Source organism: Bombus impatiens, unplaced genomic scaffold (genome assembly GCF_000188095.3).
Source record: "Bombus impatiens unplaced genomic scaffold, BIMP_2.2 scf_0133, whole genome shotgun sequence".
NCBI lineage: Eukaryota > Metazoa > Arthropoda > Insecta > Hymenoptera > Apidae > Bombus > Bombus impatiens.
This window is the reverse complement of record NT_176552.1, coordinates 898300-925200: the sequence shown is the minus strand read 5'-3', so window position 1 is coordinate 925200 and position 26901 is coordinate 898300. Positions and strand designations below refer to the sequence as shown.

The 26901-nt window shown below is 38.9% G+C and overlaps 2 protein-coding genes across 12 annotated transcripts in view; both read left to right on the top strand.

Moving 5' to 3' along the window:
* Positions 1-23890, top strand: part of LOC100746960 (ankyrin repeat domain-containing protein 50) — a 218934-nt gene extending 195044 nt beyond the window's left edge. For 3 of the 9 annotated variants that reach the window (XM_012381497.3, XM_012381496.3, XM_024365308.2), the window contains 16 exons: positions 12566-13455; positions 13693-14226; positions 14400-15174; positions 15477-15650; positions 16838-17008; positions 17287-17598; positions 18244-18565; positions 18676-18922; positions 19003-19186; positions 19257-19473; positions 19587-19778; positions 19878-20125; positions 20498-20777; positions 21785-22043; positions 22240-22417; positions 23199-23890. In XM_012381497.3, the coding sequence (XP_012236920.1) occupies positions 13130-13455; positions 13693-14226; positions 14400-15174; positions 15477-15650; positions 16838-17008; positions 17287-17598; positions 18244-18565; positions 18676-18922; positions 19003-19186; positions 19257-19473; positions 19587-19778; positions 19878-20125; positions 20498-20777; positions 21785-22043; positions 22240-22411 (4413 nt within the window). In that variant the 5' untranslated portion in view covers positions 12566-13129 and the 3' untranslated portion in view covers positions 22412-22417; positions 23199-23890. Of the gene's footprint in view, positions 1-12565; positions 13456-13692; positions 14227-14399; positions 15175-15476; positions 15651-16837; positions 17009-17286; positions 17599-18243; positions 18566-18675; positions 18923-19002; positions 19187-19256; positions 19474-19586; positions 19779-19877; positions 20126-20497; positions 21041-21232; positions 21411-21784; positions 22044-22239; positions 22418-23198 lie in introns of those variants that run through there. The other 6 variants (XM_012381499.3, XM_012381500.3, XM_012381498.3 and 3 more) reach the window with 6 other exon arrangements.
* A 124-nt stretch (positions 23891-24014) lies between these two features.
* On the top strand, positions 24015-26714 carry LOC100747158 (excitatory amino acid transporter 3-like). 3 transcript variants are annotated; one of them, XM_024365310.2, is made up of 10 exons: positions 24366-24473; positions 24551-24585; positions 24667-24844; positions 24917-24959; positions 25091-25121; positions 25198-25381; positions 25461-25694; positions 25778-25969; positions 26312-26446; positions 26520-26653. In XM_024365310.2, the coding sequence occupies exons 3-10, from the start codon at positions 24681-24683 to the stop codon at positions 26644-26646; spliced, it is 1110 nt and encodes a 369-aa protein (XP_024221078.1). In that variant the 5' UTR covers positions 24366-24473; positions 24551-24585; positions 24667-24680; the 3' UTR covers positions 26647-26653. The 3 variants fall into 3 exon arrangements, with proteins under 3 accessions (XP_003486870.1, XP_024221079.1, XP_024221078.1); XM_003486822.4 differs by having other exon boundaries at positions 24015-24585; positions 26520-26714; XM_024365311.2 differs by lacking the exon at positions 26520-26653 and having other exon boundaries at positions 24015-24585; positions 26111-26354.
* Positions 26715-26901: the final 187 nt, after the last annotated feature.

The following is a 26901-nucleotide window of genomic DNA, read 5'->3' as shown; positions in this document are numbered from 1 at the left end:
TTTTGAAGTTTGAAGATTATCCAAAATTCCAACTTTGGATAACTTCGAATCGTGCGACTTGCAAGTTTTGGAATTTTCAAATTCTTGTAGCTTCGGAGACTGCGAAACTTGCACACTTTGAAATTCTCACATTCTTATAGCAGCGAAATTGCGAAACTTTTTCAAAAGTGCAAATTTTCAAAGTTTCGCGGCTTCGAATTGCGAAATTTGCGAATTTGGAAATTTTCCAATTTTTCAGTTCTATAATTTGTCAAATGTACCAATTCTCGGATACTTGAATTTTCAATCTTTCAAGACTCTCTCTACACTGACAAATTTTTCAAATCTCATTGATGAAACTATCGTAGAAAAATTCCATAGAGGCTTAGAACTTCTGACATACCTGCGACAAGTGATTTGCAAATACCTCGCGGCGTATTTTCTTTTTTCCTCGCTGTTTTTCTACGGCTACTCCATAGCTGAAGGGTTAATTAGCTTCGATGGATCGATCAACAAGTCCGCCGCGAAAGGTGTTACCGGTATAATTGTCCTCCTAATTGGACGATCTTGTCGCGTCTTGTACGATTTCTCCTTTATTTCGTCGTTCATTCTAGTCGACTAGAAATGTGTATAACACGACGCTTTCGCTGCTATCGGATTTGTGTTCAGTTTTAATGGATATCGCCGAGAACGAGAACTTTTCTCGTTAAGGATACTTCAACCGGCGAAGACAAAGCGATCGAACTGCACAAACCTTTGGTCTCTTTGATACGTCGCGTCGTTTAAGAAGAGGAAACGAATGGATTCGATGTCGAAATCCAAGTTTTTGTGGTAACTGCTTTCATCTCTTTATTCCTTTGCGTGTACTTTATCGGAATTTACTTTGGAATCTACTTTCAAGTAGATTTTCCTTCATATTCGATTGCTTTCCGATCGGCACTGATCGATTTCCACGTTATCAGACGATCACATAATAATTTTCAATTTTTGACAGAGAAATGGTAAAAGTGACGTTTTTTAAACAAGTAGTTTTTCGTCGTTGTTATTCCGTCAGAATCTACAATCTTCAACAATTTTCACTCTCGATGCACTCGTCGTTATTATACTATAGATAGTAGCTGATCATCGAATACGATTGCTGAATTTTATTATTGAAAAAGATCGTTCTATTCTATGGATCCTCGGTCCAGAGAGGATCACCGAACTCGAAACTTTCACGACCAACCGCGAGTACGTACATATGTATTTGCCAAACTTCTTTCAAAAATTGACCATCAGACGAGCCATTGTACAAAACTAAACATCGTTTAAGTCCTTGCACGATACGCGATTAACTGCAAATACTCGAGAAAGACATTGGCTCGCTCCTCGCGTTCCTCTCTTCTTTAAGTCTCTGCAACTCTCAAGTATCCCTCTTGGTCGACCTCGAAGGCGCATCCAAAGTGGCAACTTCTGCTTCTAACAATTCCTAAACACACTGTAGGCGCGGCAAAGCGGTACACGAGCTTCCGTGAGATGCAATTCCCGTCAGTCCACTGTAAAAGTCAACCCACCCCCCTCCTTTCCATCTTTCTTCCTCGCCTTTCGCGATAATAACGTCATCGACACCTGTGCGCTGTCACCGTACTTTCCCATGCAGGTGAGACGTCACAATTTGCGCGTTCTTCGGCCAGACGCCGCCTCATTAAGTGGCGAATTTTCCGACGAAAACTGAAACCAGCAGCGTCCTTCGCAACCAAGTAACTTTGACTGGATCCCTCCCTCCTTCTCCGTAGAGCTTTGATCCTCATTGTACGAAACTAGTTGCACGCGAGTCTAAGCCAGGCCCGTTTCGATCTACGCCATTAAACACATCTTCCCTCTGTTTCCTTCGTTTCGCTCGTTATCGTCATAAAGTATCGCGTATGATAAATTTCTTTAGAAATTATCTTTCTTTAGAAATATCTTTAGAAATTATCTTTAGAAGGGGAGGATTTCTTCTCGCGTCGGTGGATCTGTATCAGAGAACACGGTGTTTCGAACGTGTATTTTTTAACCAGTTAGCTGTTTTCGACGAGTATACTCGTCACGAAGAAACGGCGATATTTTGCGTCGCGACGAGTACACTGGTCGTGTAAGAGAAATTTTGGTTTTTCCGCCCCTTTTTTCAAAGTTCTTCTTGACGAGGATTCGAACTCGCGACGCGTCGTCTTCAGTTCTGGGCCTTAACGAGCGTAGCTGGTTGCCCCGCCCACTGGTCGTGTAAAAAGAATAAAAGAATCATTTCATTCATTTCACACGTACTCCATGTTCGACGAGTATACTCGTCGTCGCTTACTCTTTTTAGGTACACGCTTTTTTAAGAAGTGACAACAGCTGAACTGGTCGAAGCACACGCACATACGTAGCACGTGAAAAGCGTATCGATGCCTCAAAGATCCGAACTTCTTCGTACAAAGTTTGTACACATTCTCCTTCAGTTGTCTTCCTCGTTTCGCGTCTACCTATCCATCGAATACCTCGTTATCGTCAAAGTTATTATCGAAGGCTGAGTATTTAAGTCTTTAATCCTTTCGCTCGCAGAATTCTTCTTATTTTTATCGAAATAAAATACCGCGATATTTCACTGGAAAGTCATCGTAGTACCGCGAATTTAGTTCCGACAATAGCAACTGTCTTATCGCTGCTTTATGTAATTAACGTTTAGTAAGTACGTTATCATAACGGTTGTTATATTTCGTCGAGTATAGGATTTGTTTAAACAAACGCGAGTGTCTCGTACAGCGCGTGAAACATTTTCGCGATCGAGCTTGAAAACTGATCTTAAAGATCTCCAGAGAAATATCTTTCCAAAGCTATATTTATATCGAAGGTGTAAAATATATGAACGATCAGAGTGGTTCCGCGTTTCTGTTAATTTAATGCAACGAACATAACGTTCGTACGCCCTCGGATCATAAATTGTAAGTATAGTCGATATTACGTTACTCGAAATTAATTTTTCAAGCTGTCATAAATTACCATGCATATGATTTACATTCACGAAGTACAATATGCTGACTTATATAATTTACAAGCTTTTCCTCTCTACATCGAAACGCGCCCATACCTTTCATCGCACCATGAAAATCTCGCAACAGACACGGCCCATTAATCCCCATCAACGTCCCATCGATACCATTCACCATTGTTCCAGGGATCCTCGTATCACTGGCCGTCGCAAACGTCGAAAAATTCTATGGCTTAAGTATCCTATTGTTTATCGAAATTATCAGTCTGTAGGTACGGAAACAGTTCATCGTGATCGATGCGGCATCGATCGAATAACATATTGTTATTTTTATTATCGAGAAAATTAAGAGAGTTTTCGCAGAATTACGCTGCTTCGTCGACATCACCGCGTACGTGTTTCTCTTGTAATTAATGAAATTGTACTTTTAAAATTACTCATCTTCTAGTATTGTTCGGAATTTTGAGTCGCCGTTCGTTTATTTTTTTTTTTTAAAAGTTTTTTTTTTTATTTAGTTGTTTACGTTCACAATTTGTCCGATTTGGACATTTGGTAGAATTTTTTGGCTGTTTGATTATCACGTGGGTGGCTACCCCCAGCGAGGTACCATCGTTCGTTTATGGCACGAGCAGGCCCATCCCCTTCTTTAGAAAATTCCGAATTACATGTCCTCCCCGAGTTGTAAACGTAATGACTCCGAGGTCAGGTAAAAAACCCCGGGAAGGACCAGCCGGAAGGACACGAAGAACAGACGAAACCCAACGGCTGGTAGGGAGAATCGGCAACGCAGGAGGACAGTTCATCGTCAGACATCGTACCGTGCGGGTGAAATACTTCGCTCTCAACAGGATCTTACCACCGCCGTGTTCGTAACATCAAACGTTACTTTTATACAACAAGTGCAAATACAGTGCTAGATTACTCTAACACTCGATCTATTAAACCTCCTCCGCCTTGAGCGTTAAGTCATTCGAGGTACGCGATATCGACCGATCGGTTTCACCTGACCGGTTGCTCTTTAGTCGATAATTCGCAACAATTAGAAAATGGAATTTTCTTATTCTTTCTCGCGTGGCCCAAGCCACAGATCAAAATTCAAACTTATTTAAGACAATACGGTCCATCGAACGCTCGGATTTTTCTCAACGAGATTCCATCGTCCGAATATCATCCAACTGCAACTCATTCAAACGCAAAATCTAAGACGAACATAGTTTAACGTCGTACACATTTATTCGAAAACTACTTGTGTTGTAAATTTCGCATAATTTGGTACACATAGCGTATGCAAAAAGGACACTCGAAACTCAGTTTCGAAACGATTCTATATTCGATCGAACTCTTGGCAACTTAGTAAGCCTTTCTAAGCCTTGTGAATCTTGGAAGCGGTTCGCGGTGAATTCCTCTAGCACTGATACCTCCAACTTCCTTATATTTTCTCCCATATTTCGCGCCATATCGACGTTGTTTGGATTAAAGCGTTCTAAATGCTCGCGAAACATCGACTACGCGCGCTAAGCTTTCGAGACTTGTGCTTTCCACCGTTTAGATCTTCGACACAAATATCCGACGCTTTCACGACTCCCAAGACTTTCGGCAGTTCGCATATAGTCGACGCGATTCCAAGCGATCGACAACACAACGCTACGCGCGACGAATCGAGAGAAATCGTTTTAAATGCCGACAATGTGAAACCGATGCGAATCCAAGTGTCGATGCGTCGCAGTCAGTTTCAACGCGTAGGAGGGCAGAGTCTCAACAAAGGACGCTGCCCTCTCTCCTTTCCTCGTTATCAACAAAATCGACCATCGTCGACAGGCATCTTGAATTTGTCGCCCCGGCGATTCGCATCGCCACCGTGTTACCCGACAAATTGCTTTAATTACGACGGCAGTCTGGTTAATTCGCCGACTCGATTCACGTGTCGCGCCACCAAACATGGAAAGAAAGGGGAAAAGAAGAAAAAAAAACAAACAAGAGACGAACGTTGGAGAGAGATAGAGAGAGAGAGGAGGCGAATAGGCGAGGAGAAAGAAGAAGGGTCCACGATAATTATGAATCGCGTACGAGAGAGAGTGTATCCTCAGCCTGTACCCCCTTCCTCCCACTGCAACGTACGATTTGCACGGATAATGACGTCGACGTTTGAGAGTCGGGTCACCTAATTACTCGGCCTTCCTGCTCGCTATGAATTCGAATGGTCGACGTCTCGTTTGCCGCTTGTCCTGCACCGCCCCATTGTATTTCACGCGTTCGCGCGTTCCTAGTTAGTATAATGCACCGGTTAATTACCGGTTCGAGGGTGGTGGGAGTAGATTGCGCGTGGTTTTTCGCGCCGATTCAATCTGATTGTATAGCGCTGTGAATGCCACGCCAATTGAAGTCCTGACAGATATACGGGGTGCGGCCGAATAACGCGAACAAGCGGCCACGAGGTGATTCCTTATGAAAAAATAGGAACGAGATGTGGAACTACATTTTTGTCGTTTAAGGTTTAGCTTTGGAGAAAATCGAGTTTGAAAATTTGTCAAGTACACTTGAGCATAGGGTTTCCCTCGATCGTCGGCTGGTCTAGATCGAACGACTAATGCGTACAATATACAGTTCGATCAAATTCCATTAAACTGTCTAAATTCTTCGTTAATTTCTCGCCAAAGATCGTCACTGCAATGGGAGTAGTTTGCACGTGCTGGATTTTCACGTCGACTCGATCTGATTATGCGAAACTGCGGATAAAAGATAGTTCGATCTGTCGACACTACGGTGTGACAAATCGTTCTGATATTGAAACTAAAATAATCCTATAGCAATTCGACTCTGCGTAACAATGAATCATAACGGAGGCTGAGATCAGTCGTAATAGCATGATTTACATCTCTTTCTAAGTAGATTACTCTAATCTCGACTAACGACAAATCCAATTTGTCCGCGTTAAGACCGTAATACGTGCAGAACTACCGTCACACCTTGGATAGCGCAAGTTTAACCTTACACTGGGTTAACGCAGCTTCGTTTGCATATTTTTCCTTCCTTTTTCCTTGCTTAGGTACCTAATCTTGCGACAAACGATATTTCGAAGCGACAGTCCGACGAGTTTGATCTTTGTTGAAACAATATTCATCGTGGGCTAGGGAATCTCGTAAGGATCAGTGGAGAAACGTGGGTGTAAATAGGGTCGGACACGAATTTCCAAGTTCCTCTTGCGCAATAGTTTGCCAACTAGCAATCGGACTACGAATTTTTATGCTGATTCTTATGTTCGTAAAAAACGAATAAAGAAAATAGGACGCAAATAAAGGTTTGTTTCACGAGCAGATCGAAGAGTTAAGAACAAGTTATTGGTATTACAAATCGGCAGCTTGTGACCTGTAAAATTTCTCTGAAAATATTTGTTCTGCAAATAGATCGTAGAATTAAACAGAATTTCTCGCTGGCTTGTAAAATTTATATTAATATCATATTATTGATTCAAACGTACGACAGAGTGCAAGAATTAATTTCCATCGAACAACTTGAAGTCGAAAGCTCATGATGCTGCCTGCCTCATTGATACAGAATATCAGCAGCGATAGATGAAGATCCTCGACAAAATGGATTGCTCGTACGATTTACTTTTCGAAACCGAACAGACTGTTGGACAAAATATATTGCCGATTTCTCATGATTCCGTGGAGTTAATCCGCGATCATCCGTTAGCCAATCCTGCCGGAGTTTCCTTGCATTCGCCACGTTTTAATTACCGTGAATCTGTCTCACGTCGGCCGTGAGAGTTGCGCGAAAACGCGAAAGCGTGTTTTCCCTCGGTTTCTTCCGCGACGATCGATTGTTCCTCTTCTCCCTCGAGCTGCTTTCGAACAAGCAGCTTCAGAAACGTAATTAGAAGGCACCCGATCTCTCGGCTCCCATTGCGATCATCGTCTTTTGTCTATTCCACCATATCTTCCTATACAAATCTCCAATTCTCCTCCGATCGTTGTTAATTAATTAGACTGGCGATATCCATGGAGATTTACATTCTTTGACGAACGCAACTAAAGAAACAGCATTTTGCCTGGCTTATTAAATATTCCAACGTGTACCGACACTTTGAATATCCATTTCTATACGCTTTTGTACGTTTATATAATACATACTATACTTTTGCATATCTTCAGCCCTCTTTCCCCTTCCAATTTCCCATAAACGCGTTAAGACTTCCATCGCCGCGTCCTTCTACCGTCATTTCTCGGATACGTACGATTCCAGGAACTCTGCACTTCCCGAGCAAACGCATTCTGAATCTCTTGAGGAATTTATAACTTTATGCCGAATTTGTTTGTTAAATACCTAGCTCTGCTGACTGTGCAGCAGCCTTGTAACACGCGTATCTTTCGCGGAACGTTCTTTTCGCGTAGAAGGATCTGCCACGGAGAGGGAGAACCGTGACAAATGGCTAGAAACCTTGGCGAATCGCGGAGAAGAGCCTTCGATGTTTCGCCGAGGGACGCGATCGACGTATCGGAAAATCGAATCTGGGATAACGTTCGAGTTATTCGTGTCAGATGATGATAAGCTACGATACGCCAACGACGGAACAACGAGTGAGATCTGGTCCCCGAGGTCGACGTCGTTGTCTATCCGTCGTGAATTTAATGAACATCGTTGGCTAGACTCTCGTTCCTGACCAAATACGGAGGGTGGCGATGTTCACCAGCCTCCAAGTGGGTCAAGCCTGGCATCGCTTCGCTTTGTATGAATTTTAAATAGCGCGAAGCTGAATCCGCGACGATCGAAGCGAGGTCTTCTTAGTATAATGCGACCGTCGAACGGCTGTTTCGATCCCTCAACGTACAATTTTCTTCGACCCAACCGATCAAAAACGCACAGATCCTTTAGCGGAATCGTCTGTTGGCTATTTATGTATAACGATATATCTCGTTGCGATTCTAACGCTACATCTTATGGTTTTCGCTGCAACAAGAGAGGAAGATAGGAAGCGAAAGAAGGCGAGTTTCCATAAATCTAAGAAATTTTCCGATGATAGAAAGCGACGATTCGGTCGAAAGTAAAGAAACGTTTCAGCTTTGGAACTTTTTTAATTACTCAGAGTAGATTTGTGTAGATTTGTAGATGCGCAAGTATATATGTGTTCTTTGTGGCAATTTAAGATATCTCCTATCGCAATTTGTTAGTTATAAAGCTAAACTTTATGTAGGAAAAGATACGTCTGTATTTTGATTACTTTATATTTATATTCGACTTTTTCTTATATTTACTTTTTATAGTACTTTCTTCTAGCGTTAGGCTTACTTGCTCAGCGTGCTATGAGACAAACAAATTAAACGACAATCGCTACGCTTATTTACCGTACTACTTGGATATGCAAGCGACGATGAGATCTCGAATCGACGAGTTTGTTTTCTTCGTTTCTGCGAAACGTCTTAACTTCCTTTGCTTCCTGCATATAGTAGAACAGTGTTCGTACCTCGCTCTCAGTTTTCAATTTCCAGCAACTTGAAGCAGAGTTAATGTTAGAAATATATAGAGAAATATTAGAATTTCATATTGCTACGTACGAAGCATTGAGAACGCAAATGGATTATTTCCGATACGCAACAAATTTTTAGATGTCATAAAAGAACGTCGTCTTCCCATTTCCACGGCCGGTGTTTCGAAAATTTCCCGAAACATTGCGGAAGCTTAAACAGTTAGCTGTTCCTCGCGAGGAATTTTCTGTCGCTAATAAAATTACAAAGTAAAACGGTCGTTTCGTTGCAACTTAATTCTACTGTCAATTATAACAGCTACACGTACTCTACGTTCGACGAGTATACTCGTCATCGTTTACTTCCCGCGACGCTTTTTAGGTACACGCCTTTCAAAGTTTTCCAAGAGATTTCAACAGCTGACTGATTAAAAAGAAAATGTTGTCGAGAGGTAATTTTCCACTCAACACGCGCCACTTTAGCGTCTTCCATCGCCAACGATCCGCAAAATGTCGAATAAATTAACTGCGCGTTCAATTTTTCCCATCGAATCAGCTCGTGATCAGCCTGGAAATTTGTTAGCGTTAATTTGTCGACCACGATATCCTCGAGACAACGCAACGCGCTGCGACATTGTTTAGAGATAAAAACGAACAGCAGGGGAAACGCCGACAATGGCTCGTTCGCGTCAAGGTTTATCGGCGCAGTTGATAGTTGAGACTGGTCCGGGTTCGCGATCGCCGCTATCCCAGGGTATTTCGAAAATTCGCTATCAGTGACGCGACAAACGCGATAAGCCCGAAAACCGCCAGCGTAGCCTGCATGGTCAGGCAGTAAATCTTCGATGCATCCCGCGTCCAACGAGACGTTTGATTTGTTCGTATCGGTGCGCGTGATTCTCGGGCAAACGGAAGCTGTTACGAAGGATCGGAGGGTTTTGTCGATCGTCTGTCTTCGATAGCGAGATCCTTTAACGCGCGGACTATCGACACCAAGTCCCGTAATCGGTCGTTCCGGACCCGGTTGCTAGGCTCCTCGTTCTCGTAGCGCTTTTTTCGAGAAATTTATAGCAGCAGAGATCGATAGTTTCTTATGCAATTTTCCGATAAATCATAAATACGAACAAACCAAAAGACAAGATAAATAAACAATGTATACGTTGCACAGTTCTGGCGTAACATGGTCTTACTTTGGGGCGCAATATCTCGACATCGGTACCGCTAGGCTTCCTCAAATTTTAACTACGTGTACACCGTGTCCTTCTTTACGAGTAGCTAAAATTTGAAGCAATATCTCCTAGCTCAGTTTCTCGGAGAACGAGGTTTCTCGGAGAAGAGAATCTGAAGATATTCGTGTGTTCTAGATAGAAGTGCACGTCTTAAGGTACTTGCAGCGTAGACTCGTCAGTTATAACTGGGCAACTGGGTATGAACGAAAAGTCGAAAGTACGTAGTTTCCTATATCCGACGAGTGAGGTTCGTTCTTTGAGTCGTTCGTTCTGAATTCCTCGCCACTTCGCTACACCGTCAAAGGGATAGAACTGTAGCGGCACGCGAGCAGGACAAATTCAAATCCTGTTGTTGTTTTGTTTCGGAGTATCGTGAGTTTCATGAGTATCAAATCAATTTTATAGATAATATATTTATCTTAAATAAATTGCTCACAAGCAGTAGTCTGTATTTCGTGATATCTGATAAGATCCTATCCTCTACAGAACGTAATATCCGCCTGGTAATTTGAAATCCTGGAAAAGGTGTATCGATGTAACAATCATAGAGTAATTTCACGATTCTAATTCCGCGATATTCCACTTGAGAGAATGGAAAAATACGTGCTAGTTAGTCAAACGTAACTGATTAATTGCGAATTACAAAACACAGATGTTGTTCCGGGGGAGTAAATCAGGGACGACAGTTCTCCTTTGGGAGAACAAGCATCTTGATAGACGTTACGCAGATGCTTTGAAAAGCCTGCGGTAACCAGTCACGCGTCGACTCGCATCCACGAAAGATACGACCTCATTTCGCCGCCGGAAGTCCGCTGCGGAACGTTCGAAGAACCGCAGCAGCAGCAACAGCGAGCAAGCAAGCAACAATGAGAATTACTTTCCACCACATACCCCCGGTTCTAATATTAAATTTTCCAGAAGCCCGCTTATAAACGACCATTTGATAATATTAAAACCGCCACGCCAAAGATCCATCGCGGTTCGTCAATTCTACGCCTGATTCTCTGAATATATAATCATCGAAAACAGATATCGCGTGAAACATTTTAGAATCACGCGCAAACTTGTTGGATAATTTTTTCCTCAAGCTTCTTAGTTTTCCTAATCTTTCATCGTTAATCCCTCAATTTCTTTAATCGATATATATCTCGATACGTTTAACACACACATGCACATATACTCGGTTCTTCCACACACCGTTAACGAACAAAATTCAATCGCTCGTTAAAAATATCGATAGAAAGTTCCCCTTAAAATATACTCTCTCCAAGAGACGACTAAAATGTCCTTCGTTTCGTTATCTTTTTGCTAATTCTTCTTCGATACTATAATATTTGCTATTCTTCTTCGATGTTTTAAAATTTATTAATCGGAAAACGCTATCAAAATTATTTCTATTATTCCACTGTTCTACCAATTTCTGTTATTCTTAAGCTCGTCTGAAGCTTCGTTGCCCAAAAGAAATTCCTACAATTCCTTCTGTTCCATTGTTTCGTATAATCACCTCTTAGTATTCGAAAAGAGAGACAGAGAGAGATACATATTACATATGAAAAATAAATGTTTCGAAAGCAATCTCCATGTATTGTATTGTTCGCCGTTCAAACTTGCGAGTGGCATAACAAACGACTCTGTTTCTAGCTATAGCAGTTTATCGAATGAAATACGACGAGAGAAAGAGCGAGAGAGAGAGAGAGAGATTCTGTCGCAGGTAGTGAAAAGCCTCATTCCGGTGTTGTTCGTTGCACGGTGAACGATCTGAAATTCGTATTAAACGACCGTGATAATTGTCTGTTCGCGGGAGACAGGTGGGTTAAAATTACGGGAGTACGCTCGAGACGAACGTAAACGCGCAGAGCCAATGACAAACTAGTTCCACTAATGAGAAGGAGATACCTCGGCGTCTGACTTTTCTAATTATTACCCGCCGCGTATTTGCGCTTGTTGAGACTGAACCCCGGGAAAACTCGAACGGCAGATGCTTCTGAATGAAGGGAAAACACGCTTAATTTACAATATCGTGAATTATTTCGATATTCCAATTGAACAATGCGTTCGCAGTTGGAATTGGCGAGACTTTTCCTCCGTTTTGCACGCACGATACGATCTTTTGCGACGCTGTTTCTTCTTTCTTTCCACGAGCTAATTTACTTTCTATACGCGGCCGCTTTTACACTCGTACGAACTACGATAAATGGAAATGAAAATAAGCATAAGCTTAAGCGAATTATCGTGGAGAAAGTGATAACAACAAGATGTTTCGTATTATATTTATGGGACTGAAAATTCGCGGTTCTGCGCGAACAGTAGTAATCATCGAACGATTATATCAATTATACGCAGTACGTGGAAATAATCGTTACACGGCAGCGTTAAAAGTCTCTGAATTTGATAGGTACGTGGTTAACTTGTAATTTCGATAATTATAGCACAAAGGGGGAATGATGTGTCCTTTCTCTGTGGTAGCTGTCGGAGCCTCGATCCACGAAGAAATTTCCAATTTAATTAAAGCTAATCAAATCGATTTTTATGGAATTTTAACGTCGAATCCAATCACGAGAAGTCAAGAGACAGAAAAATAGAAAAAAGGGAACTACGGTATTCAGATGTTGCCATCCATTAAGATGCAATGGCACTTCCTGTGTAGGTCGAGGGTCGCCTCGAAACGACATAATTCCAATGCAAACAAGTGTCGAGGGGAATAATCGAATTCTCTTTAATTAGCGACGGTAGTAGTCTCGGGGACGATGAGCTTCTTTTGAAAAACACACGGAAAAGTTTTAAACTTGCGAATTGAGAGAGACGTAAGAGACGTAGAAACGCGAAGTAACCATAGAATAACTACGCATGGGTAAAATAACTTTGAGATCCACGTAAACCACGTGTCCATTTTCCTTGTTTCAGGTGTCGTAGAATGCAGCGATACGAAGCGCGGTGCTCGTCCGCGACGAGGCGATGAGAAGGCTGAATGGAGGCCGAGGAAGCCTCAGAGCCCCCTGGGGCTCCGACCAATGTTCCCTCGTCAGAGTACAGCGAGATGAACCGTAGTGGCGCACCACAGCCAATCTAAACTGTCACCTGTTTCAATTACTCTTGCAATCTGCACCAAGAACCACGATTAAGGACACGACAAATAAATAAATACCATCGTCGACCAACGAAACACGAGAAAAACTGTAACATTCTCTTCGGTTCGCTGTTTGAAGAAGTATCCTGAAGAATTGATATACCTGAACACGAGATATAAACCAACGCAATTAGCCTAGGCAATTCTAAAGACGTACTTCATCGGTGACACGGCCTCTCTTTGTTTCCTATCTAAACGCACAAGTTGCTTCAAATCGACAGAATTGTGTTTAGTAGAAACGTAGACATCGCGGAGAAGGTCCATTGAAAGAACACCGTGCAACGAAAGATTAATTACCGATCGTTCGACTAACTATAAACGGGAAGAATTATTGCAAGAGAATGGCTGCACCAGTGATAGAGAAGAAGCGGTTTTTCTGCCGCGAATGGGCGTTCATCAAACTGTCCCACTATTTGGAACAAAGGCCAACCTCGAAGACGTGTGGCGTTTTGGTCATTGGTGGCTCAGGAAGTGGAAAGACCGCGCTCAGTGCAGAATTAGCCTGGCCATCGGCTGGTGCCAATGCTAGACATCAGAGATTCTTAAACAAGAGATTGTTAGCCAGGCACTTTTGTCAGGCTAGAAGCGAGGCTTCGTTGTCACCGGCTCAATTCGTGAGGTCTCTGGTTGCTCAGCTTCTGCAACCTGGTTCGGATGAGATTCATAGGTCAGTGACTGTTATACAGAGATTCGTAACTTAATCTTACAATACTATACTTATATTATACGCTAGAATTACGCTTCGATCAGGTGAAAATTATCTCAGTTATACAGATAAGTAAAGGTAGAATTTACATGGTTGGAAAATATATTCCACAATTTCCATTAATTCCAAACGATGAGTCTAATATTACAATATTAAAACGATGATTTTTACAAATGATTTTCTTTGAACATTCCGCAGAGTGTCTTCGAGCTCACCGATACCAGGCAGCGCGACGACAACCAGCAATGCCACGACAGTGCCATTGACATCGAGGGAAATGGTAGCAGAAGCCTACGCGGAGAAGCTTCGAACCGATCCAGAGATACAAGCTGCTTTGCAACCGGATGTCCTCGACAGAGATCCCGATGACGCTTTAAAGAAAGCACTACTGTTCCCTCTATTGGAGTTAGAGCCACCAAAATGTTGTCTGTTCCTACTAGTCGACTCGATCGACGAGAGACAGACTCTGGATTTTCCTCAAACTGGCACCAGAGACTCGAGAAGGGAGAATGATAACGTCAGTAGGACGATCGCTGAATTATTGGGTAATCATCATCACCTATTCCCTCAATGGCTACTTCTGGTTTGTACTGCTCGACGTCAGAGCAGACCCCTCTCACGGATGTTCAGCGGCTTTCGGAAGATCCCTTTAGACGATCTAAGGAAGCCCTTGGTGATGAGAGACATCCAACAGTATATCCTGGCACGGTTGGATCAAGAAGAGGCGATCAGGTATGTATTTGTTGATATCGCATCGACACCCGTATTTGTTGAAATTATTGGAACTTTTGATTGGTCTTTTCAATACCAAGCTTCCATAGTCGTTTGTAGCGTATAAACTGATAACTAAAAGCCAACACCTGTAATTACAGTCGCTAAATACGAGTTAATTTTCATTCATCCAGGCAGCACATCACGCCCGACACAGCCGATATGCTGAACCAGCTGCACATCAAGAGCAACGGCTGTTTCCTCTATATAGAAAAAGTTCTCGACGGGGTAGCAGAGAACTTCATCGTTCTACGCGAGGTTCGCGAGATACCATGCACCTTGAACGGTCTCTACCTATGGCTGTGTCAAAGGCTCTTCAGTCGAAAGCAATTTGTCAAGGTCCAACCTCTATTGAACGTGATCTTAGCCGCAAAACTACCCATCACCCAGGAGATACTCTACAAATGCGTGAAAACTGCGTGCACCAACATCACCATAGAAGACTTCAATCGACGTCTCCACCTTCTACGCAGAGTCATCTCTGTTTCTCGTGCAGGAGCGTTGATGTTATTCCATCATAGCTTCGCAGAATGGTTGCTGGACGTGAAACACTGCACGCAGAAGTATTTGTGCTCCGCTGTGGAAGGTCACGCGATGCTGGCCGCTTATTACACCCTTCGCGGACCGGAATTGAACGCCGATGAGATCTGCGTGCTTGGACAACACCTGCAACGGTCCATAACGAACGTCGCTACCACAAATTGTAACCTGGACGTGCACACGCTTCAAGTACTCTGGATGATAGGCAGCGGAGCACCGATAGAAGATTGCTACCTGGACAGCTCAGAGTGCATCCTCTGGCCCAGGCAGGAAGTGAAGCTGTTGAAACTGTTGATCGATGCGGGTGCCAAGCCCTCGGAAAAGGTCGTCGAGGACGATACCAGCAAGGATGCTGTCTCTTCTAGTCAAGTAATTAATTTCGAAAGCTTGCGTTTATTGGGAAACTGAAATTTTAAAAGCGAATATTTGTTGCTGTTCTCTTTGAGTAAATTGATCTGTCGATTAAACTTAGACTCTAGCAAATAAGAGAATGAAAATGTTTATCTGACAAGGAGCGGACAACGATTTGAAATTATTAATTTTGTTAAACGACAGTTTTAGGATAAGTAGTAAGCTTCTTCTTATTTATATGTCATAGACAAAAACAATTCGCGATTGCGCAAGGACTAAAGCTAAAAATAGAATTCGTATAACTGTAATGTTTGTTACAGGTCTCGCAAGACGTAAGCCCTATGGATGAATCTCCCAGCGAGCCATTAACGGAACTGCTCGGCGAAAGCGGGGACATCAATCAAGCTGATTCTTGCGGACAAACAGTGCTGCACACGCTTGCTGCAGACGGTAATGCATCTCTGCTGGAGTTGGCTCTGACGACATGTCCTCAGGTAAGGATCAACCTCTCCCATTTTTAAAAAGCTGCGTCTTGATTTATACCAACAATGCGTTTTTCACATTCCGAACGAAGAATTATAAATTTACAGAAAAATATTTACAAAAGAAAAATTTTCTTAATGTTCTGTACAGTCTAAACTATAGTATGTACAATTTTAGAACACACAAATGGATTTTCTATGGAAATTTTAATTACACTCTGGATATTTACGCATTTGTGGTAATTTCAATGTAAAAATGTACAAATATGCAAAGATACAAGCATAAAATAAAATAATCATTATGATATATAGTGGGTGAAGGAAATCTTTGTCCGTTTAGTAACATTCGCATAATAATATGAAATTGGATAAGCATTTTATAACATATAATTAATAATTAATCATGTTTGACAATTATATTCACTTCCCTAACGTATGTATACTAGCATTTATACCGTAATAATTGTAAGTGGACATCATAAAGAATAGTATTTAAGGGAAACCAAGCTTACAATGTAATAAGGAAGAAGCATAAACGAATCATAAAGCATTAACCGCAACTGTACCGGTTTACGATCTTCCCTTATTAGTTGTAGCAATTATCATAAATACAACGCTTGTCAAAAGTTCCTAACTACGGTGTAATCTCATTATATTGTTGAAATAACGACTTTCTGAAAATAAAGGGAAAGGTACACAATTTGTACCTGGGCTCATAAAATACAATTTTTATTAACATATTATATGAACCAAAATTGGTATATAGTTTGGAAAATTTCGACAGTCACTCTGTAGAAAAGTAGATTCACATAAATTAAAACCCTTTATACCGGTGTTTCCCTACACTTTTTGGGTTGCGATACTTTTTTATGATAATGAAATTATCGCCCTCCTCCTACGCAAGAGAGTATTTAATAAGATAAATAAAATAAATTTTCAGGTATATAATTTTTTAATTTATATTTATAATTAGTGCTAGAATCTTTAAATAAATACACAATAAAAAGTAATAACCACAGGCTTCTATATATAAAAATTTGTTTAATAAAACTTACCAACTCAATATGTATTTAATTAATAGAGTAAAAATAATAAAAAACATTTCCCAGCTACGAAAAAATCGCAAATCCGAAAATTCCACAGATTAGCAAACCGTGTTTAATACCATGTTACATGTTGCATATTTTCTAATTACGCAGGCAAAACTGGAAGCCACCGATCGTCACGGTCAAACACCCTTAAATCTGGCAGCGAGACACGGTTATGCAGACGTAGTACGAGTTTTGCTGGCTTCAGGGGCCTGTGCGGATCACGCTGACTGCGACGGATGGACAGCCCTGAGAGCTGCTGCCTGGGGTGGACATACTGAGGTAATCGTTAAAACAAAACAACAGAACTCGAGGCATCGAATCATCTATCCTTAACAATGTCATCATCATCCTTCCATACAGTCAAAAATATAGTCGTTGTTGATACACGTTTAACAGACGGAATAACATTTGATTGCAGCACGTGTTAACAGTCAAACAATACACAGTAACAGTCGATTAATATATCTGAATATCTTAATGAGGATTGCAAGTATTGAAGTATGATAATAAAAGGGGCAAGTCAGTGGAGGAATATAAACGGTGAAATAAAAATATAGGTAGTCGAAATGCTGCTGGAGCACGGGGCAATGGTGGATTGCGCCGATTGGGATCAACGAACCGCGCTCAGAGCAGCCGCATGGGGTGGCCACGAGGACATCGTTAAAGCGCTTCTGCAGCACGGCGCCGACGTCAACAGAACCGATGACGAGGGTAGAACCGCCTTAATTGCCGCTGCCTACATGGGTCACAGCGAGATCGTCGAACACCTTCTAGACTTCGGCGCGGAGATCGATCACGCTGATAACGACGGAAGGACTGCCCTCAGCGTAGCTGCCCTATGTGTACCCTCCAATCATGGCTATGCAAAAGTTAGTTTCCGTTCCCCTCGTTTTCACGGCTGTCGAAAGATAAAGAAAGACAATGATGTTATGGGACAAGCAAGAACGAGATACTTGCAAGATCTATCGTTGCACAAAACACTGCTGGAACACGAATATTGTTTCTTTTCATACGTACTAACAACGAAATTTTAGTTTGTTTGATATCATTCCATTATCGTATCACACTATTGTTCTTTGTTTCTTTTTTTTTTTTTTTTTTTTTTTTTTTTTTTTTTTTTTTTTAGTATTGTATAAGGTAGTTAAAGTTTAAGGAGATCGTAAATGCGATCTGATTAATCGATTGATTTTATGCAGACACTAGCTGACATTAGAAATCCTTAATCATTTTAGTGCTGATGTCTTAAGCTCGCTGCGTTCGAATTTTTATGTCCAATCCCATCCCCCGCGAACTGAAAGGCTTTTAACGTTTTATGATGATCTTTATACACTATATATATATAGGGTGATAAAAAGAGAGATCTAAAATTCCTATTAAGAGATCCTAGTAACGCTCAGCACTAAAATGCACAAGTAACAGTCAGTTGAAGCATGAAAATTAAAAATTACGCGAAGTTATTTATTTGTGAGATCTCGGTATACGTATATAAACGAATATATGATCTTGTGTCACAGGTGGTTACGATCCTCTTGGAGAGAGGAGCTGCAGTCGATCATCAGGATAAGGATGGCATGACACCATTGTTAGTGGCCGCGTTCGAGGGACACAAAGACGTTTGCGAATTGTTATTGGAATACGAGGCAGATGTGGATCATTGCGATGCTACGGGGCGCACACCTTTGTGGGCAGCTGCCAGCATGGGTCATGGATCAGTGGTCTCTCTTCTCTTATTCTGGGGATGTTACGTTGACAGCATTGATAACGAGGGCAGGACCGTTTTGAGCGTTGCTGCTGCCCAAGGCGGCACTGATGTGGTGAAACAATTATTGAACAGAGGTATAAAATACCTTCCCTTTCCTCCCGATTATTTTTATCTTAATTCTTCTTATTAAGTCCTGTGAATTATTTTTGGAGATAACTTGCAACATGAATCTTCGATATTTTAGGCTTGGACGAGCAACACAGGGACAATTCAGGATGGACGCCATTACATTATGCGGCATTCGAGGGGCATATCGATGTTTGCGAAGCATTACTGGAAGCTGGAGCCAAAATTGACGAAACTGACAACGATGGGAAAGGCGCTCTGATGCTAGCCGCGCAAGAAGGACACGCTGCGTTACTTGAGAGACTCCTGGAACAACATAGAGCACCGATCGATCAACACGCTCACGATGGAAAGACGGCTCTAAGGTAATTTAGTAATAACGATATCTTAGCTAAATCCTCTATCTATTTCACTTTATAAAATATCTTCATGGTGTCAATTGCAGACTCGCAGCTTTGGAGGGGCATTATGACACCGTCAGGGTACTATTGAGTCACAATGCAGACGTTAATGCGAAAGATGCCGATGGAAGAAGCACTCTTTATATCCTTGCTCTGGAGAACAGACTGGCGATGGCGCGATTCTTGCTGGAGCATGCGCGAGCTGACGTGGAAAGTAGAGACTCAGAAGTAAGTATAAGAATTCTTGTATCTCTTTAGTTGCTTTGTATATGCTTGTAAATTTAATGTGATTTTCCAGGGTCGAACACCTTTGCATGTGAGTGCTTGGCAAGGACACGTCGAAATGGTAGCTTTGTTGCTAACAGAAGGCAGTGCGAGCGTAAACGCCTGTGACAATGAGAAAAGAACTCCTTTACACTCTGCTGCCTGGCAGGGTCACGCAGCCATTGTCAGGCTGCTTCTGGAACATGGAGCAACCCCTGATCATACTTGCAACCAAGGCGCAACAGCTCTGGGTACTGATAATGACCGAAGTTTGATCAGTAACATGACTTTTTTCTCACATACTTGACTATCACCATTGTTGTATTTATATAAGAAAGTAATTAAACTGATCAACATTCATTAGGTATCGCCGCACAAGAGGGTCATGAGCACTGCGTACGAGCACTCTTAAATCACGGTGCTGATCCCAGTCATTCTGATCATTGTGGCCGAAACGCTATCAAGGTTGCTGCCAAAAGTGGCCATGACACTGTGGTCAGGCTACTCGAGGAACACTCGGCTAATCAACGAAGTCTGAGGCCCGGTATCAACGGAGGTTCGTCTATTTCTCATAATTCTCCAATACGTAATTTTTCGTCATGTCCATAATTATGTATATTATTTATTACGTTATTACAATGCATATATAATGCAGGTGAAAGTAGTAGCGCTACTTCGGTGACATCAAACTCCACAGCTGAAACGAAACCATCGTCTGCAATCTTGAATCCTCTGTCGACGCAATACAGTCCAGCAGAGTCACCTGATTCGACGAAAAGAAGAAGCTGCGTGTCCTTAGGCAACAATTCCAGCAACAGCAAATCCAGCAGCAACTTGACTGGTAGCACAAAGAGCGATCAAGGGAAATTCAACCAGAACTCGGTGGTGAATCAGGTAATAAAAGTAGGTAACAATTGTTGTTTCTAATGCTTTCCCGATTAACTCTTTTGTGTAACTTGAGGAGCCAGTTCGAGCTCTCCGATACCACTTCCAATCGGCTCTCATCCGTCACGTTCCATCATCTCTTTCTGGCTGCATGTTTTGTTTATTCTGTTTTCATGCACCCGTGTACAGATCGTTATTTATACAATGCCACTCTTCGTACGAAGATTTTGTTTAAATGCAATCTACTAACTCTCTCGAACAACCTGATGCACATTTAAAACGTACATTCGATTGATTTTTATGCAAACGTTAGAGGCCAACTCGATCTATACACGCTACGAATTTGATTCCTATGGGGAACCACGCGTTATCTGACTGCTATAATTTTAGACACCATTATCTTTCACGCAACAACTGCAACAATGCTCGAGGGGAGCGAAGAGTCGTCCGCTCAGCAAACTTTTGTCACCTCTGAAAAGCGAACCGCAGAGTCCTATCTACGCGTCGCCGCCTCATTCGCCGTTAAGCGACAGCCTGATACCCTACTCGCCGACGAATACGAGTCCACCTAGTGCCCAGACCGCTGCAAACGTGATACAGAGTCAGCTCGGAGTATCTTTGTTGACTGGAAACCAGAATATACCGTACAAAGCGCAGATCGGAGGATACAATCACACGTCAGCCATTTACGAACCGATCAACATAAAAACAGAGATCATCGATAAAAACGACATTAGCAAACCGTTTGAATTAACAAACGAAATGTTAGGTTTAAGCGTGACGAAGGACAAGAAAAATGGTCTTGACGAGAAAAGAAACTCGGCCGATACTCATTTCACTAGGGACACTCATATGAGGATAATATTGGGAAACAGCGGCGCTGGTGTTGGCAGAAGCGTGAAACATACCTCTGACCATACACCTGCCAGGTAAGATTGCATTTCAATAATATAATAAAAATGTTAAAGAAACTCCCTCCACATTGCGTCCTAAATATAAACCACTAATAATGGTTAATTGGTTGTGAATTGTTTCTAAAACATATTGGAGCGACTTTTCTAATAGACTATATTAGAGATTAAGCATGAAAGACACTTTTTGAAAGAACTGATTTTTTTATTACAGTGCAAGCAATGCAAAACCAAAGCGCAATGGCTTGGTTTCCAACCCAGCCATGAGATTAGTAGCAGGTGTTAGAAATGGAATTGAAAATGCAACTAATAGAAATAAGCCTATCACAACACGAGTTAATGGATTTCAGTGGAAGGCCGAGGCACGAAAGGAAACACCTTTGTAGGGACAGGTATTGACACAGTTTCACTTTTGAGGGTCATAAAAAATGTCTATGATACAAATACAACGTATTTTGAATGATTGTAAAAGACAATAAATCACCAAACACTTAAAGAAACGTTTGATTCGTATGAAATTGTACAAATGTTTACAGCATTGTATTTAATTGTATTTTTCTTTACAATGCACTGCATAATTCCATTATGCTTTACAAATATACATACTTACAATTGCCATTCAATCGTACACTTTAGTATTAGAATTTAAATATTTTCATCCCTTGAAGTTTTCGTTTAATTCAGTTTTAATTTGAAAATTATTGAATGATAAATTTTTAAGTTTCCTTCTTCTCTTTTTTTTCTTTTTTCTCTTTTTTTGTTTAATATCACACGTCAGCCATTTACGAACCGATCAACATAAAAACAGAGATCATCGATAAAAACGACATTAGCAAACCGTTTGAATTAACAAACGAAATGTTAGGTTTAAGCGTGACGAAGGACAAGAAAAATGGTCTTGACGAGAAAAGAAACTCGGCCGATACTCATTTCACTAGGGACACTCATATGAGGATAATATTGGGAAACAGCGGCGCTGGTGTTGGCAGAAGCGTGAAACATACCTCTGACCATACACCTGCCAGGTAAGATTGCATTTCAATAATATAATAAAAATGTTAAAGAAACTCCCTCCACATTGCGTCCTAAATATAAACCACTAATAATGGTTAATTGGTTGTGAATTGTTTCTAAAACATATTGGAGCGACTTTTCTAATAGACTATATTAGAGATTAAGCATGAAAGACACTTTTTGAAAGAACTGATTTTTTTATTACAGTGCAAGCAATGCAAAACCAAAGCGCAATGGCTTGGTTTCCAACCCAGCCATGAGATTAGTAGCAGGTGTTAGAAATGGAATTGAAAATGCAACTAATAGAAATAAGCCTATCACAACACGAGTTAATGGATTTCAGTGGAAGGCCGAGGCACGAAAGGAAACACCTTTGTAGGGACAGGTATTGACACAGTTTCACTTTTGAGGGTCATAAAAAATGTCTATGATACAAATACAACGTATTTTGAATGATTGTAAAAGACAATAAATCACCAAACACTTAAAGAAACGTTTGATTCGTATGAAATTGTACAAATGTTTACAGCATTGTATTTAATTGTATTTTTCTTTACAATGCACTGCATAATTCCATTATGCTTTACAAATATACATACTTACAATTGCCATTCAATCGTACACTTTAGTATTAGAATTTAAATATTTTCATCCCTTGAAGTTTTCGTTTAATTCAGTTTTAATTTGAAAATTATTGAATGATAAATTTTTAAGTTTCCTTCTTCTCTTTTTTTTCTTTTTTCTCTTTTTTTGTTTAATATTACAGTACTTGAATGACATACATACATACATACATATATATATATATATTCAATTTATAAGAAAATAGAAGTAGCTGATCCTTATGCACTGTAATTACAGTGTTCAGTTTTGGAAGTGGTATCAGTAGATTTTTGTATTCCTTTTCTACTAAATCGTAACTTATAAATATTTTGCATGATCAGAAATAACTATACATATATAACATTAGATTTTACGATAAGATTAGAAATTTAGCAAAACATGAAATTTAAAGAGTTTTAATGTTTTAATCTTTTCAGAATAACCATCTCACTAATCTACGTTTAAGTGTGTCGTGTCGAGTTTATTATTTACGTAATAATTAACAATAAAGCAAAAAAACAAAGACAAAGGACTAATCAAAACCTTAATTTTTTGTGATGTAGGTTGTGTTGTCAGAAACACCTCAGCAGGACACTGGAATCCGTTATTGCGGCTGGCGAATCGTAATCACCAAAAAGCGGAAGTCAATAAACAAATTCTTCTCTTTTTATTTGAGCAAAATCAAATTACCTCGTATGAAAAAGTAAACGAAAAAGAATATGATTTATAAGAATTGCTGTTGAATAAAAAAGAAAGAAGATGAAAATTGCGTAATACAAAAAAAAACCAAATATTAAACAGTATAGAGAAATATGTAGATCTAGATATGTAAACTTTACGAAACATGACTTTGTATAAATGTAACGTTAATAAAATTCTTTACTGATCTCACTAATACTTCATATAAACGAAAGAAATAAAAAATGAATTAATTATTGAAATCTTTAAGGATTAATAGTCATGACTTTGATGGGAGAGGACGATATAATATGAGATTTTTTTTCTTCAGAAGACTGGGTGCAAATGAAATGCATAATGTGATGTGGATTATGCAGAATTGTAAAGATATGTATAAATTATATTGAGCGATTTAAGAAAAAATATATCATTATAATGCGAACTCAGTTACAAATACGTAAAATTATGGCCTGAAAATTAATAAAAACGTGTGTAAATACACATTCTTCATGTACTGTGCACGATCATATTTATTATATTGTAATAGATGCAAAATAAATAAAAAATAAAATATCAATATTAGTCACTTATTTATTTATATGATAAGGCTATTTTTTCAACAAACTAATTTGAAACAGAATCATTTAGAGTATAGTTGTAAGATAAAAGTACAACTATCTCTTATATTGTATTATGATTGTAAAAGGGTCATAAATATATCTCTGTCATAAGATATCTTTCTCAAGGTAATGTTCCCTATTTTTAAGTAGTGCTTCATCCATATCCTCAACACTTTAGATAAAACAGTAAGTTTCATAAAAAGTTATTTTTTCTGAAAATTCTATAAGAAAAAATTTTCTTGTATCATTACATTAGATAAGAATCCTTATCTCTTATACATACAAAATTCTCTCTGATTTTGCGTTATTAATATTTATGTAAAAAAATAATTTAATAGTTTTTAATACAAAATACAAGTTCCTCTATACTAAATCACGATAATTTAGTGACAAATATTGGTAAATTGATATATAATGAATATATTAAAAGAAGTACTGAGACAAAAGATAATATTATGGACAGTTATTGGTGTATGTGCTGGAATTTCATTAGGACTCATTCTTAAAACTTTTACTCTTCAACCATGGACCAAACGAAATGTAATGTATCTAAAGTTTCCTGGAGAACTATTCATGAGAATTGTAAATTGTTTAATATTGCCTCTTATAACATCCAGTATAGTGAGTGCTACTTGCAACTTGAAAAAATCAGGTAAGTATAAAGCAACTTACATTGTCATCACTGCTAAACAAGAATTTCTTATTACAAATCTTAAAATTCTAAAATGCATAGGTCGCATTGGAACAATGGCATTATATTACTATACAACGACAACATCACTTGGAATAATATTAAGTGTTATACTAGTTCAAACAATAAGACCTGGTGATTTACTTAAAGATAAAAACATCATAACACAAAATACAACCAGATATTCAATAACAGTGGACACAATTTTAGATCTATTTCGGTAGTTCATGCATAATATTAATTTGTTTCTTGTTTTTATTTATTCAATCTATTTTGTTTATTTATATTACAGAAATTTTATCCCAGAAAACATAGTGAGTGCAACCTTATTCCAGGTAATAAAATTTTATAAGTTTCTATCTTTCATCTGCAGCCATTATTATGATCAATTTAATTAAAACAAATTACAACTTAATACAACAACTTAATTTGAACAACAACAAAAATAAATAAAACACTATTTCAGTATCAAACTGTATTACAAAAGAATGAATCAGGTATGTTATAGCAACATAAGAAAGGAGTAAATTGAGATTATAAAAGTTAAATTAAAATTTGATTTCTATCTTTTAGTACCAATTGATGAATGGAAAATAGATCATATGAATGTACCAGGAACAGATGTATTAGGATTAGTAGTTTTTAGTTTAGTCTTGGGATTAGCAATTGGAGATATAGGTGCAAAAGGAGAACCTTTAATAAACTTTTTTCTGTCTTTATCAGATGCAATGATGAAGATCATGAGTTGGGCAATAATGTAAAATTATTAAATGCTAAATACAATAAAAAAGAAATCATTAACTTTTATTATATGCACACATATCCATTTTATACAGGCTAGTACCAATAAGTGCACTATTTCTTATTTCTGCAAAAATTCTTGAAGTAGAAGACTTTAACAGTTTAATAAAAAGGCTTGGAATTTATATTTTAACTGTCTTTAGTGGTTTGCTTATACAAGGTTTAATATTACTTCCTCTAGTGTATTTTATATGTACCCGTCAATCTCCATACAACGTCATAGTTAAACTTGGACCAGCTTTTGCTACAGCATTTGGTACATCATCAAGGTATTTAAACTAAGACAATATGTTGTTAATTTATTGCTTGTTAACAAAATTATTATATTATATACTTTATATTTATATTTCAGCACAGCTACAGTTCCAGTAACAATATCATGCTTGGAACGCATTGGAATACCTTCTAAAATATCTAATTTTATTGTACCAATTGGAGCTACCATAAATATGGATGGTATAGCATTATATGAAAGCATTGGTGCAATTTTTATAATTCAATTGCATGGATTACAATTTTCATTGTTCAAGATCATAATAATCTGGTTTGTATGAAGATAAACAACCTTCCTATATAAATTTATGAATTGATAAACAACTTTCAGAAACATAATGAAAAATAATAATTAGACTATGAATTTTTATTTATTGAATTGTGTTTATAAAATTGTGAATTATATTTATAGAAAATCTAAAGGTGCAAACATGTAGAGAATGGATATAATATGTAAAAATATGTGAAATATTTGAAGGTGCTTATTATAATATTTAGGAAGTAAATGAATTCTCTACATAGGTTTAATTCTTTTAACTGCAATTATAAAAATATAAATTTGCATAAAAATCCGTAGTCTAATAATAATACAATAATATTGGAAAATTTACAGTATAACATGTACTTTGTCGTGTATTGGTGCTGCCGGCTTACCTAGTGGTGGTTATGTAATGTTAATAATGGTATTAAATTCCGTGGGAGTTCCAGTAGAAGATGTTTCATTAATTATCGCCATTGATTGGTTCGTGTAAGCATCCAACGATGTATTTATGCGATTTTAAATATTCATTAAAATATTAATAATCACAATTTATGTTTAGAGACCGTTTTAGAACCACTTTAAACATCATAGCAGATGCATTAGGGGCTGGCATAATAAGTCATCATTATAAAAAAAGTAAACAAAATTCTATACCAGAGGAAATAGGATTATATACTTCCACGTAATAAGTTGAAATTTTAAGTAAATCAAAAATTATTGAAATATTTGGAATGTAAAAAATAATATTAAACATTATTAAAAATATACTCATTTGTAAACAAAATAATGTTTGTATACTGTAAATGTAAACTTAAAAGGTCCTCTTATATTTTTCTTCAAGTTTTATAAAGATATTCGATATGTTTTCCCATGATTTAAATCAATTTTTTAAATTTGCATTACATATATAAGTGATAAAGTATTCATCGAAAGAAATTTAA

Coding starts and splice junctions, on each gene's coding strand:
- LOC100747158 (XM_003486822.4), top strand. CDS start 24,348: ATGAATATATTAAAAGAAGTACTGAGACAAAAGATAATATTATGGACA. Junction 25,382..25,460: donor ATCATGAGTTGGGCAATAAT/GTAAAATTATTA, acceptor CATTTTATACAG/GCTAGTACCAATAAGTGCAC. Junction 25,970..26,311: donor TTCAAGATCATAATAATCTG/GTTTGTATGAAG, acceptor GAAAATTTACAG/TATAACATGTACTTTGTCGT.